This window comes from Dromaius novaehollandiae, chromosome W, assembly GCF_036370855.1.
Source record: "Dromaius novaehollandiae isolate bDroNov1 chromosome W, bDroNov1.hap1, whole genome shotgun sequence".
Lineage (NCBI taxonomy): Eukaryota > Metazoa > Chordata > Aves > Casuariiformes > Dromaiidae > Dromaius > Dromaius novaehollandiae.
In genome coordinates, this window is record NC_088130.1 from 22,502,117 (window position 1) to 22,515,975 (window position 13,859).

Consider the following 13,859-nt stretch of genomic DNA (forward strand, 5'->3'; position numbering starts at 1 on the left):
TGTCTGTTTTAAATGTCTGAGCCACATGTTTGTTTCGAGTAGGCACAAGTCAGGTCTCTCTTACTTTCGGAATGACAGAAGTCACTTACATTGCAACTGTTCTTCTGTCAGCTGGGATAATAATGGAGCCTTTTTTTCACTCCATACCCAGTATTCAGTACATGGACTCTTTCCATTGAGGTATAATTTCTCTGGTGAACTGGAGTTGGAAGGGAGCTTAATACTACTAGTAACAAAAAAAAAAAAGATACTCCTAAAAAAAATCCTGAAAGTCATTTAGTTTTAGGAACTAATTAGTATTTAGTAATAATTGTATTTAGCACGATTGTAGTATTGGGAACTCTGAAGCACCAACTCCTTTTTCTGGCTGCACAAAGAGGAGGATTTTGCAAATACTAGCTGAGCCATGTCTGAAATAGTTGGCTGCGCATGTGGCAGCTGCCAAATAAGTAGAGTGGGTTGAAGAAGGAATGGTGACACACAATGTTATGATTTATTGCTAGCTAGTACTCTGATGAGTTAATAAAGTGGCAGCTAAATTAAAGTGCATACTGTATTTTTGCATGCATTTAATGTGTATAGCTTTTTCTTAACACAATTGTTCTTATCCACATTAACATTAAGACTTCTATTCAGTCCAGCAGGAACTGAATGAGACCCTCTGCTGCTATGCTTAGTAGCAGCCTACATAACTTTTAAAAATAGTGCTGTAACCAAAGAAATTCTGTTTCTATTCAGTATGGTAAGTGCGTAGGCATAGTTTTATCTTTTTGGATGAGCTCATTCTTTCATGTCTTGCTAAGCTCGTAAGTAATTTGAAGTGTATAGAGTTTGTAAATTCTCTCAACTTTTGCTTCAGTGCAAGGTCCACTAGATTCTTTTTGGAGAGTCTCTACATCTCACGGAGAACTAATGGCAGTGCACCATAATATCATTTTACCAACAGTGTCTGACTAAGAGAATTTGTATGAAGTCTGGTAGGGAGGTTATGCGTTCTGTTGGGTACCTCAAAAATATAATTCCTCACTAAGAACATAAAACCAGTTTTTGATCTCCATAAAGTGGATGATGAAGACTATAATCTCTCTGGGGTTCATGTCTAAACTAAGCCCCCCTTTTTTTAGGTTTCTAAAGGAAACTAGTATTCTCTGTGGGTCTTGCACAGCAGTCTTGCAGAGGATTTTCTTGCTGCTGCTTCTACCTCTACTTATGGCCAGAGACCTTGTTTACCAGTTCCATTTCCTACAGGAGAGGGATAATGATCCCACATCAGATGCCTAATAATAATTCTGTTGTTTTTCTCATGTTTTCTGATTATCAAGGGTGAGTGAGAATACACTTTGTCAATGGAGGTCTTGTCACAGACTTGTTAATTTAACTGCAGGGCAAGTCACCAGATACCTACTCCTCTCACTCAGCTTGTGACTAACAAGCCCAACACCTTCGTGTCTTCACATGAGAGGAATCTGGACATAGATAAGGACAGAGATCTCACTCTCTGCTTCAATATGAAAAGTAAAGAGAAGGGCTAGACTTTCTTGAAGCACTGAAGTGATAAGTGCCTGATTTGTCCCCAGGATACAAACGAGCTTTGTAAACTACAGAAAACTTTGTGCTTAAAGGAAAACTTAAAGCTGAAAATATTACACTAATTTATATTTTCTTATGAAATTTTCAGATGTCTCATAGCTTTTCAGCTTAATCCAGAGATAGCGTGATTTTTCCAAATATGTTTCTGAGTAAATGTAAATCATAGGGAAGATCCTGATCTAAACTGCACCATGATTAAAGAGGACCATGATTAAGTCCTTTATAAAAAGTTGAGCAGTACAAGTGTAAAATAAGCACTTTACGAAGTCAAAACTAGGTCAGCCCCCCTACTGGTCTTTCCAGTGTTTGTGAAGGGAACTGTTTAAAGTAATGGGCCTACCATATTGGAAAAAATAACTGAATATTGAAAAACCCTCTTTTCCTCGGAGGCAAAAAAATTATTAAGAATAGTATGTTCCTGTTCTTATATGCATATTTTGGAATTTTCCAACTATAGCAGAAGTTCTATATGGGACTGTATATTTAGGGAATGTATCTCATTCATCATCCTATTCTGTCCATCCAAGAGAAATTTCAAATTTCCACTGAGCACTATAATTTCTATAATACTGGACTGAATATTTTGTGGTATTGACCTATGCATCAGCAAATATTTGTATCACCTAGTAAATTCTAACTTCTTACCTAGACCATTAAACCGTGGGCACTAAGTGCAAAACTAGATATTTTGCATGCTGGTTTTCTTACGTACACGTAGTGTCCTATAGATTTAGTTTGGAAAGTGTGTCTGGAGGTCACCCAGACCAGCCTCCTGCTCAGAGCAGGGCTAACTTCAAAGTTCAGTCAGGTTTCTCAAGGTCTTGTCCCACTGAGCTGGGAAAATCTTCAAGATTGGGAGCTCCCACAACCCCTTCAGGCAACCTACTCAAGTGCTTAACTGCTCTCACGGGGAAGAATTTTTTCCTATGTCCAGAGAGAATTTCCCTGTTGTAACTCCTAATTTGTCTTCTGCCCTGTCATTGTGTACCTCAAAGAAGAATCTGACTCCACCTTCTCTGTGACCACCTGTTAAATATCAGAGAACTGCTATTACAGCTCCCTCTAATCTTCTCCTTTGCAGGCTAAACAAGCCCAATTCCCTCAGTCTCTTCTCACATATCATGTGCTCCAGCCCCCTAATCATCTTAGTGAACCTTTGCTGGACTCTTTCCAATCTGTTGGTATCTTTCTTGGATTGAGTGGCCCAAAACTGGACACAGTGTTCCAGGTGTGGCCTCGCTGGTGTCAAGTGGAGAGGAATAACCACTTCCGTCATCCTTCTGGCTATACCACTGCTATAACCGTGCTCTGAATAGCAGTCCCGACCTCCAACATGTCAGATGCTCCACTCTGTTTGTCCACGTCTATCACAGAATCATACTTTTCATACCTTTTGGTATATGGTTATTTATCCTTTTGTCTTCTGTGTTGTATTAATACAGATATTAATGAGTGTGCATTGGATCCTGATATTTGCTCCAATGGAATTTGTGAAAACTTACGTGGCAGTTATCGTTGTAACTGTAACAGTGGCTACGAACCTGATCCTTCTGGAAGGAACTGTGTGGGTAAGTTGCTTGATTAGTTTATTATTGTCAAATAGCTCATTGCTAGACTCATACTAATTTGAATGGGTAGAATGTTAGGTTGCAAGGAAGACATCTACTTCTTACAGCTATAATGAAAACGCACAAAATCTTTGGTGAAACTACTTTTCTCAGTCATTGCACAGCCAATATTTTTACTGGTATATCTCCCAGTTATTTTGTTTTTGTTTTTAATTACTGTTTGTCTGGAAAGTGTAGGCAGGAGATATCACTGCAAGTTAGAAATTAATTTTCTCATATGCATGAATGCATTTGTGTACATTTTAATGCATACTGATTGTTAAGAGCTCCTAATGTGTGTCCTTTTCAGGGTTGGATGATAATTTGCCAAGATCTGAGGGTCACAACTTAGCTTAATAAAATGTAATAGGTGACTACCATTATCATAATTAATGACAGCTAGTGGCCTATGTACACAGTCTTTGCGGTAGGCAGTAATTCATAATTGTCCCCAAGTTCCATGAGTATAGTGGAATGGATTGCTGTGTGCCGAATCCTGTAATTTCTTAATGTTTCAGCTTGCGAAGAAAGCAATGACCCACTCTTTGAATTTCCCAAGTCATGGCTGAACAGTGGGCTCAAGCCCACTCTTTTGTTCCTCAGAATGCTCCCTCAGGTCGCCAGTGTATAGGAGCCATTCACTTAAAAGCCTTTTAGTTGTCAAGTTGTTTATAGTTTGGGTTAGGTTCACACCAGACTTCATTATAATATCTAGATACATTTTCTGTAAGTGTTTAGGAACACCCAGCAGAAGATGCGCACATTATACATTTCACTCTTTATATAATTAACTTTATTATTCACCTATTTCATATCATATGTGAAATTCAGTATTTTATTTCATTTGGGAATTCTTATATCAGAACAGTAAGTATGTAATACCATAGGCACATTGTACAATAATACAGCTTATAGAATCAATATAATTTTTAGCAGAAAACTGAAGTATGAATGTATTTGCATAAGTAACTAATAGAAATATATCCGAACCCATTAGAAAGTTTTAAGTATCGTCATGCCACCTGACCTGTTTATTTTGGGGAATTATTGCTCTTGACACTTGAAGGTTTACTGACTTACCATTGGTCTTTGTGGTCAACAAAACCGCACCATTCTTGGTAGGGAAAACCTGGGCTATTAATTGTGGTATAATTTTAATACCAAACATTCCTACCTCGTGATGCAAAGAAAACATAAAGTAATAGAAGTGTTTCTTTTCATCTGCTTGACTTAAGGAATTTTACAGCTAATTACTTTATAAAGGCCCTAAATATGACCTTTTGGCAGGAAATGCACTCCTGCAGAAAACTATCAGTGGTTTTTTTAAATAGTTTGTATAATATTCCCTTTTCAAGTTGATTTTTATGGCATGGCATTTTATTTATCTAGTTACACTTGGGATTATGTAAGTGCTAGTATGGGTATAGGTTTATTTAATTATATAACTAAAAATACAGTATACTGACTGTGAGGATACATTTATTCTTATATATGAGAATTTTACTCAAAAGAATTTTATTGTTACCACTCAGATAAAAGTACCTTAATTGTTTTGAAAACAAGCATTGAACAAGTGTCATGTTAATTTTAATAGTGTTTGGGGGTAGAGGGCTGAAATATTTTAATTAAAGATAGAGGTAAAGAGCTGCTAAGAAATAAAATTGGTCATAGACAATGCGGATAATATTTTCTCCCTTTTAAGTGTTTTTGGAGCACAAATGGCATCATTCTATGTTCTCATCATGCTATGCATATCACAACAGATTACAGTCCAAATCTGAAGTTTAACTGCAACTCTGTAAGGGAATAATATCTTTGTAATACCATTAGTTTGAGTCAAAGGATCGCATGACAGCACGCTGAAAATAAACATTAATCTATTTTTCTTCAAAACATCAAATTCCAAGTCTATTCCCCTTTATTTATTTAAAATTAGATGAGGTTAGATTAAGGACAGCTCAATTGAGAAGAGCTCCATTACAGCTGCCAAACTTAAATTTCAGAGTCATTGTATGTCATTCATCATCTGAATCTTAAAGAAATTTATAAACATAGCTTGCAAAATCTAGCAGGGTTGGTAAACTCTTCTCACACCAAAAGCCTTCAAACTGTAATAATACTACTTTCTTATTTTTCTTTTTTTATTTTTAAACTTAAACTCTCATAAAAAATTACTTTGAAGAGAACAATTTCAGGTGTGATGTTCAGTTTGGAGAATCAAACAGTCAAAAGATAGGAGAAACTGTGAAGCAGGATAAAACATTTTTGTCCTGTCAGTATTATTGTATAGCCGTAAGTATTTGTGATGTGGTAGGAATCAAAGGAAAGACAGTTAAAATCATGATTTTATATTTTCATTTTCCTTTAAAAAAAAAAAAAAAAAAGAACTGTGATAATGAACAATATTGAAAGCTTTCTGTTACCCGCATTTACAGCTAGTCTAAAAGAATTTCAGGGAATGGTGTTAATTTCTGAGTTTTTCCTGTTCAGTCTGCTTGATATCCTAGTCTTAATCCTAGCTTTTTTTTTAGTTTAATATACCTCTGGAGGGTAGGTATATGTGTATACTCTGGAGACGTTTGCAGTATATGGAGTATATAATTTAGATTTTAGCACAGCCATATTCCTTTCATGGATTATGAAACCCATTTTTGCACAGAAAACAGGTTGCTGGTTTCAAAAGAAGATAGACCTTAGTGAAATAGTGTTGCTGATAAAGCAACTATAGAAAACAATATCTGGCAACATGATTGTTGCTGCTGAAAGCAACAGAGGCTACTTGGGGAAGAGAAGGCAGCTCAGGGTATTCGCTTTCATTGATGCCTCCAACTGATCTTTTTCCAGACATTGATGAATGTTCAGTGAACGGACTGCTGTGTGATAATGGGCTCTGTCGAAACATGCCTGGAAGTTATAGCTGCACTTGTCCAAAGGGTTACGTGTTCAGCACTGAGACAGACACGTGTGAAGGTGAGAAATTTGTGAGTTGCAACTTGCAAGAGCAATTTTATTGCTCATTATATAAGATTAAAATTAAATGGTCAAGAAAGGATCAGGATAATGGTAAAAGCCAGAGAAGAAGACTGGGCTAAAATAAAGCATAAGTCATTGCATTTCTCTGTAGTGTTTTTTTTTAGTATGCTGAGTCTTGACAATGAATTTCTACCCAAGCAATGAGTTCATTTTTATGTGAAATATTTTGCTTTCTTTAGACAAGACATTTTGAAGTGAATATAAAAGAGAATATGAGCTTACCTTTGATCATGAAATGGAGAGACCTGGTTTATCATTTAGGGAAGTATGTCTGTTTTGATCAGAGTCTCTGCTTTCTAGTCTCCTTTCACTATGCAGTGATAGTTAACTCTAGATCAATTTCTAGTACTTGTGATGTTTAGGAGATGTTTGAGTTCTGGGATCTGGATATTACTGCCTACTGATATTAAAATTGTCCTTTATTTTCACAATATATATTCTCTAAGGAGAGTTACTTTCCTAATTTGCTAGAGGACACAGATGCTAGCTCAAAGAAAATGTTACACTACAGAAACTAATGGGAAGTTTGGGTTATGAAACAATTTTAAGAAAGGCCAGGACAAAAAAGAAGTTGAAATAGATGCATTAGCTTTTGTCTCATTTTTTGAATAGCATTCAGAGTAGTAGGATTTTGCTAGTCTTCTGCATTATTTGTGATTTTGTTCCATGATATGTAAGTCTCAATATTACTATGGAAAGAAAGTTTCCATAGTCAGTAGTCTTGTGCTGAGTGAATGATCTGGAAGTTATAATTCTTGGTTTTGGAATACCTATTATATGAACAAATGTCATCTTCCAGATTTGTCTGGAGCAGCAGAAGACCTTAGTATCTTCAGCTGCTTGCAATTACTGATCAGCCAGAAGTTATTGCTGCACAGCTAAACAAACAAAATGGAAAGTGGAAGCACTCTTTAAACCATTCTTACTGTGTAAGATCAGTCAGGTTAATGTAAGCCATCTTCAATAGCAGCGTATGCTGAGCGAGCTAACTTTGCACTGAAGCAGGTGAGGAATGCTCATGTGTTCTTCGCCGGTTTTCAGCAGAGGAGTGGAAGCAAGCAACATGGGGGCAATAGTGTTTTGAATGTCTCCAACTGTTTGGAAAGTGAACATGTGCTTACACTCAAAACATCTCACGAAATGGTTCAAATTCTGGACGGATCAAATCATTCACCTCTTCACCCCTTCCTTTCAAAAGGAATTATGTTCCTTTATATTTTAGAGCATGTGTGTTTCAGAGGCCACTTGTAAAAGTTAAAATGTCTTCTCTGCATATATATTAAAGATTACAGATTAGTAGCACTTTCTCAGGGCTTTTCTTATGTCACAACCCATGGATTTGTAGTGTTCTTTTTGCTATGTTGTCTCAATGCCTAGTATCTCTGCACAGTGCTCAGACGAAATGCTTTCTTCAGAATGTGTCTGTAGATTTGTAGCTGTGAAGATGGCTTACTGTGTTTCTTCAATGTGCAAGTGTTTTAAGGAATCTTCTAGCTATAGAAACTGGAATAAAATTACAAAGGGGAATTTTAATTATCAAGATGAACAGGCCATCAACTTCAAAGCAGGACACTGACCAAAAGTTAAATGAATGTGATGCCAGAATGCAAACACTCTAGCCCAAATCATAGGAATAATAGTGCATGCAGTTTCAAGGTGAGCAAGTAAATTTATATTTTAATAATAATAGTAATAAAGGGGCTCAAAATGAGGATTTGATCAAAACTTTGTGGTTTCATGATCACATTAAGCCACCGGTGTGACACCGGTGAGGAAAAAAGTGATCTCCTGGACCATTGCATATGTTTTCCCTTGTGCTAGCACAGATGCTTGGATCATGATGTAGTGAACCAGCTTGGGGAGCCCATTATTTTTTTGTCTCTTTTTTGTGAGGAGGTGACTTGGGATGAGCATGAGGGAGGGTTATTCTGGAGTGGAAATGAATTCACTAGTTCGTCTGAATGACTGGTTCACTAAGGAGAGGGTGATTTCTTTAGATGGCATTGCCAGCTGAAAATGGCTGCAAAGCCAAGGAAGCCACAGTACTCCCCACCACCCCCAATATTTTTTTTACAGTTGGGGTAAAATAGAATTTACAGGAAAGTATAGATACAAGAAGAGAAGATATTAGTAGAAGTCTCAATAGCATCTCCTCTCTTAATGGCACCTTAGATCATTTTTCTAAGGAATGTGGCCACTTTTATGTTTTATCTAAGTGAATCAGGTACGTTCCCAATATTACCAGTTTATTATCATGTGTGAAAATATGATTAGTGAACTAGTACAATTTGTTTAGACTGACACAGTACAAAGCTTGTGACAGTTGGCTTGTAAAACAGGTACCCCAGTTTTTCATAACTGGAACAGACCTGAACTGAAGGTAGAAAATGCACACAAAACCTTCTTTAAGTGGGTTGTTACATAAATTTAAATATATTCTATCATGAAAGATTAGTTACTAGAATGGCCATTCAAGCTCGTAAGTAAGGCTATTCGGATTTTTGTTTGTTCTTTTGGGGAGATTTTAATGCATGCATTTAATCTCATTTTCTTTTTTAACTAGAAATGTTCACATTTTTTAGATATTCTTAAAAGAACATGTATCTGTACATATTTGCAATATTTGTACTGTGACTAGTGCAAAGACTAATGAAATAATATAATTTAGTATTCCAAAAGATGCTAGAACAGTATAGCTCTGGCCTTGCCTCAGCTCCCTTTCATGGTGGTCATCAGGTTTAGTTTGTTACTGAAAAGGAGGACACTTTGCTCTCTCCTTCACAGAACAACAGTTTTGCTTTTCTGAGCAGCATTTCTGAATCCCGTATGTCTGCTGAACACTGAGTGATGATAATATGAAAGGGCATGAATGCTGCAGTAATATTTAAAATAATAAAACTGTGTTCTGTTAATTTTAAGAAAAATCTGTTTTTTCATTTCCAGAAAAAAACAAAATTGATCATTAACTAAAATTTCAGATTTGTAAGAATATTTTCTTTCTGAACATTAATATTTAAATGTCATCAGCGTAAAATACTTTTTGTTTGTTGTCTCTCTGCAACAGAATCTGAACGATTTTCAGTTACTTTAGCTGTTGCTACGTGTATTAACTTACATACTTGGGTTGTGAAGGATCTGTCATCTCCATCTTGAATCTAGCAGTTAGATTGAAATGTAGATTTAGCTGATCAGGCAAAAAAAAAAGATTCAGGAATGGTTTGGCATAAAACTGTCCGTAAAAACTATAAAATCTATTACACTTTTTCTAAAGTTGAGTGGCTTGGCAGTTTGAGGAAGAAATTCATCTCTTTCCATCCAAATTCTGTTTTCAAAGAAACACTAAGTAATTCACTTTGGAGTTACAGGCTCACTAGTTGTGAAAGATTGCTCTAGACAGTAGCTTTGTGTTGTGTTCTGAAATTGCTCTGATATGTATTACTCACCAGTATATTTTTAATTAATGTGACTGTCATCAGTAACCATGAAGAAACAACAAAACCCTTTGCTGTTTTCATTTATAGTTCAATTGAAAAATTTTATCAATTCAGTGCTGGGGGGTACAAGGGGGAGTTGTTTGAGCCTTCAGAGTCTGTGAAAGTTGAAATTTTTACAACAAGCTCTGTGGTTTAGATTGTGTTTCCAGTGACATAACTAGTTAAACGTAAACCAGATGTGCTTTGAAGTTTATTTCCAGGAATGTACAGTGGACTGTTTCAATTTTTGTTCCTATAGCATTTATAACGTACACTCACTTTACTTTAGAAAAAAAGTGTTAAGAAAAATCTCTGGTAAATATTTTCATATATAGTTGCTTTTTATTTTGAATATAAAGCAGTACTTAAAATCAATTTATTTTCTTGCTCACTGTTGTTAAAATTAGCATTTAATATTGTTATAAGAGGATGTATGGAAACAATTTTTGGAGTTTGTTTACATTGTGCATATGATACTCTTTTGCCCTGATTCAGCAAAGCGCTGTTGGTGGAGTGCATTCATCCTTAAATATTTTTTTCTGAATGAGGGTTTTGGGGAGTAGTCAGTGCAGTGTTACAAATATGTTAATACCCGAAAGTATGGGGCTTTTTTGTTTTTGGGGGGTTGGTGTTTTTTTCTTCTTTTCTTTCTTTTTTTTGGCTAAGATAGTGCCAAAGCATGTCAAATGCAGAAGGTAATAAACTGTTTTTTTTCAGGGTTGGGGGCCTAGAGCATAGTCACACAATCATTTTAGAAACAACCATACTGATTCAAGAAGTTAATGCGTCCAGATGTGCATATCCCAATCCTCAGTGAAAGCTCTCCCTGTTTCTAATGCATAGAAAGAAATTGGATGAGCGTTTCTTCATCTGTGTCAGGGCAAAGTGAGATGAGGAAGAGTATGGTTCGGTGATGCAGCTTCCCCCTTGCCCCATTCTTGGCTATATGCTTCTGCTGTTCTCATCCCAGAAAATGAATAGTGAATATTTTTCTGTAGGATCCATGAAGGGTTGGCACTGGCAATTAGGGAAGGGTTGGAACTGAGACTGGGAGACAAAGGAAGAGGAAGGGATGGGAGGGGAATGTCCTTGGTGGATGGCAGCAACCTTATAGACTGACTCAGCTGTATTGTCAAGGTACGTATTCAGTTCAACCTTTAGCTAGGATTTAGACTAAGTCATCTGACTTGTTTTGAAATGGAAGTTCTCCTGGTGTAAAAAGCAGAAGGGTCAGGTCTGACTACAGTGTATTATGATTCTGTTCTTCACCATTTTTGCTGGATGCTCGATTTGAGTCTTTTTTCCTCCTTTTATTTGCCTTTTGCCAGAGAATGAAAAGCATATATATAGCCCATTAAGTCAGGAGATCAGCTTCTCTCTTCATAGAGTGTTGTACTTTAGATGCTTTGGTCCTTCCATCTCTGTATATTCACTTATCATTAGTCTCAATTTTGGGGACTTCCAGCTGTGGGATTGTAGTGAATGGTGAGAAGAATGGTTTAAATTATTCTACATAGAGTTATAGAAGGATATTTGACTGCGTCCTGAAGTATTTTTTGTTAGGTTCAGGTCTCTTGTTAACTCTGAAAACCAAAATACAAGATGTGCTTTACTAGAAGAAAATTGCAATTATAAACTTAGTGAAAGGATCAGGGAGAGTTAAAAGTAGGCATAATAATCTAAAATATTTTACCATTATAAGTACAAAATATTATAAGTTTTATGCATTTTTGATCTTCTGAATATGATTGGAGTGATGTTTGGGATGGTGGTAGCTATCTGCTTACATAATGTTTGGTCTTGCACACTGGTTGTGTACATGCACATGTGTCTTGTTGGGCTACCAGTTAATATCATGTGACACTTTCCGTGAAAATCTCTTACTTTCCGTGAAAATCTCTTACTTTCAGTTTTAAATATCTTTGCTGGACTTTAACCATTCGACCTGTAAAAAAACATTTTGTTCACTTTTAAGAATGGGTGGCTAGCAAGAAAATGTTTTGTGTATTTAAAAATGTGTAAAACCTGTGACCTTTTCTTTAAAAAGCTGCAGCCTCTCTGTACTGTTGCAGCTTGAAATTTCTTGGGGTAGTTTTTGTGTTGGGACGATGTCTCTTTATTCATCCGAAAATCTGCTCATATTTGGCCAAGTTATAAGTCTGAGTTCACATGTGCTCCATGGAGACTTACTGAGCCCCAAAGATTCTGTGCCAGTGATCACACTCTGTTCAGCATGGGGATTTCCCTGTAGTTACCCCTTAGCTGAAAGTAGAAATCCTGCTTTTCTGTGTTGTATATGGGTCCTCTGATGGACTAAAGCTGATGCTATGACAAGTAAAAAGTTGTACTTAACAAGAAAAGGCAATAATAGGACAAGCTGACTGACCTATGCTTGCAAATAGTTTCAGATGATCTAAACTGATGGTGCTGCAACCATCTCTTCATCTGATTCAGCATGGAGCTTGTTCGAGAACCTCTACTTATCCAAAACAATCCTCTAAAAAATAATTGGTTTTCAGCTGGTTTAGTTGACTGAATTGATTTGCTGTGGGATCAAATGGGTATTGATAATCAATGTGAGGAAGTGGCAGGTGTGCATCTGGACCGACAGACAGTTAGAGTTAAAGGGATGGAAGATGGACCATGGTAACCCTTTATCTGCCTTAAGCTGTTGTGGAGTTTCTCACCTTGATGCAAGAAGTTGGAGGAGAAAATCAAGGCAGATATTTGTGGGGAATAAATGTAGTAATGCGTTGGACTTCATCCTTTGCAGAAATTGTGAAGTGTGCAGGTAGAGGAAACTTTGGCCATCTTTTTTATATGCTAGAGTGTAGCTGTTGAAGGTAGACTTCACTATGGCCAAATGCTGGAGTCTATGGCTATGACTGATGACTGAGGAAAGCGAGGAGGAGCACTTGCTGTTGGCTGGACAGAGCATCATGCTGTACAGAAAAGCAGCAATACAGGATCTGATCAAAGATCCCTTGTGTCCTGGTGTTAAGTATAACAACAGAGCAGGCATACAATATTATTTTCCACAAATACTTTTTGAATCTCGGTTTGTGGTTCAAGGACTTCCTGAGCCTGAAATAGGATCTTTGCATTTACTAAATCTCAGTGGATTTCTCTTACATGAACTTGTCCAGTCTACTATTGACTCATGCAGGGTTTTAGCATTCTAGGGCAAGGATTTCCAGTTTCCCTACACGTTATGTGAAGAACCGTTTCTTTAGTTGTTTTGTTACCAACGTGCTTCATTTGATGTCCCTTTGTTGTTGTGTCATAAGAGACAGTGAACATTTGATGCCTTTGACAGGGAGAAGCTACGTATAGCCTTAATGTAGTTCACCTATCCTTTTCATTTTTTGTCTCATTTTTTAAAGCTAGTCAAACTGCTGAAAGCAAGATGGCAGATGGAAAAGAAGAAAAAATGTATCTTTCTCCAAAATCATTTCTATACTGAGACTTATTCAACATATAGTACATATTTAAGATGACTTCTGTGCCTCAGTGTGATCTGTTTCTAATCGTGGGAACAAGATATATGATTTCTCTGTAAAAGCAGCACAGACTACTCTCCGTTACCAGGTATTGCTGGCTAGGGAAAGACAGGCTAGGAAGTCAGGGTGCATACCCTGAATAATAAAGCTTTGGGTGATACAAGTGTGAAATGTACTTATGGGGAGGAGAAGGGACGCAGAGCAGAGAAACATTGGCAAGCTCTCCAGAGGGCCAGCTTGGATAGACAGGGGCTTATTTACTGAGGTTTAGAGCAGGCTCTGCCAAAACTAAGATGGCTTTTGTAGATCTACTTGAATACCTCTGTGCTGCGCTTCTCAGCACATCAGGTTAGTACGTGAGCGGTGCCAGACCCATTCTGGCCCTATACAGCCCTATTCAGTGCTGCACTTGACTTAGTAAGCTCACTTTGGCTGTGGTGGGCAAGGACTGAACCTGAGATAATACGACCAACTGCCCAGTACAGGCAGCCCTGGACGCTGTGTATGTGTGTTCATATAATGCTCTGCCTTGTTGTAATAAGCTCTTACAGTTTTGATGTTTCTGCATCTGTGGTATGATTAATGTGTAACCTGGATAATCTACAAGTTTAGAGTTGACTTCACTAACATAAAACTCTGTCACTATTCAAAAACCT

At 37.0% G+C, this 13,859-nt stretch overlaps 1 protein-coding gene across 1 annotated transcript in view; it reads left to right on the top strand.

Annotated features, from left to right (window-relative positions):
• The window catches only part of LOC135324501 (fibrillin-2-like), a 180,029-nt gene that overhangs the window by 86,427 nt on the left and 79,743 nt on the right, over positions 1 to 13,859 (top strand). Inside the window, exons 18-19 of the mRNA XM_064501037.1 lie at positions 3,033 to 3,158; positions 6,042 to 6,167. Of these exons, the coding sequence (XP_064357107.1) occupies positions 3,033 to 3,158; positions 6,042 to 6,167 (252 nt within the window). The remainder of the gene's footprint in view (positions 1 to 3,032; positions 3,159 to 6,041; positions 6,168 to 13,859) is intronic.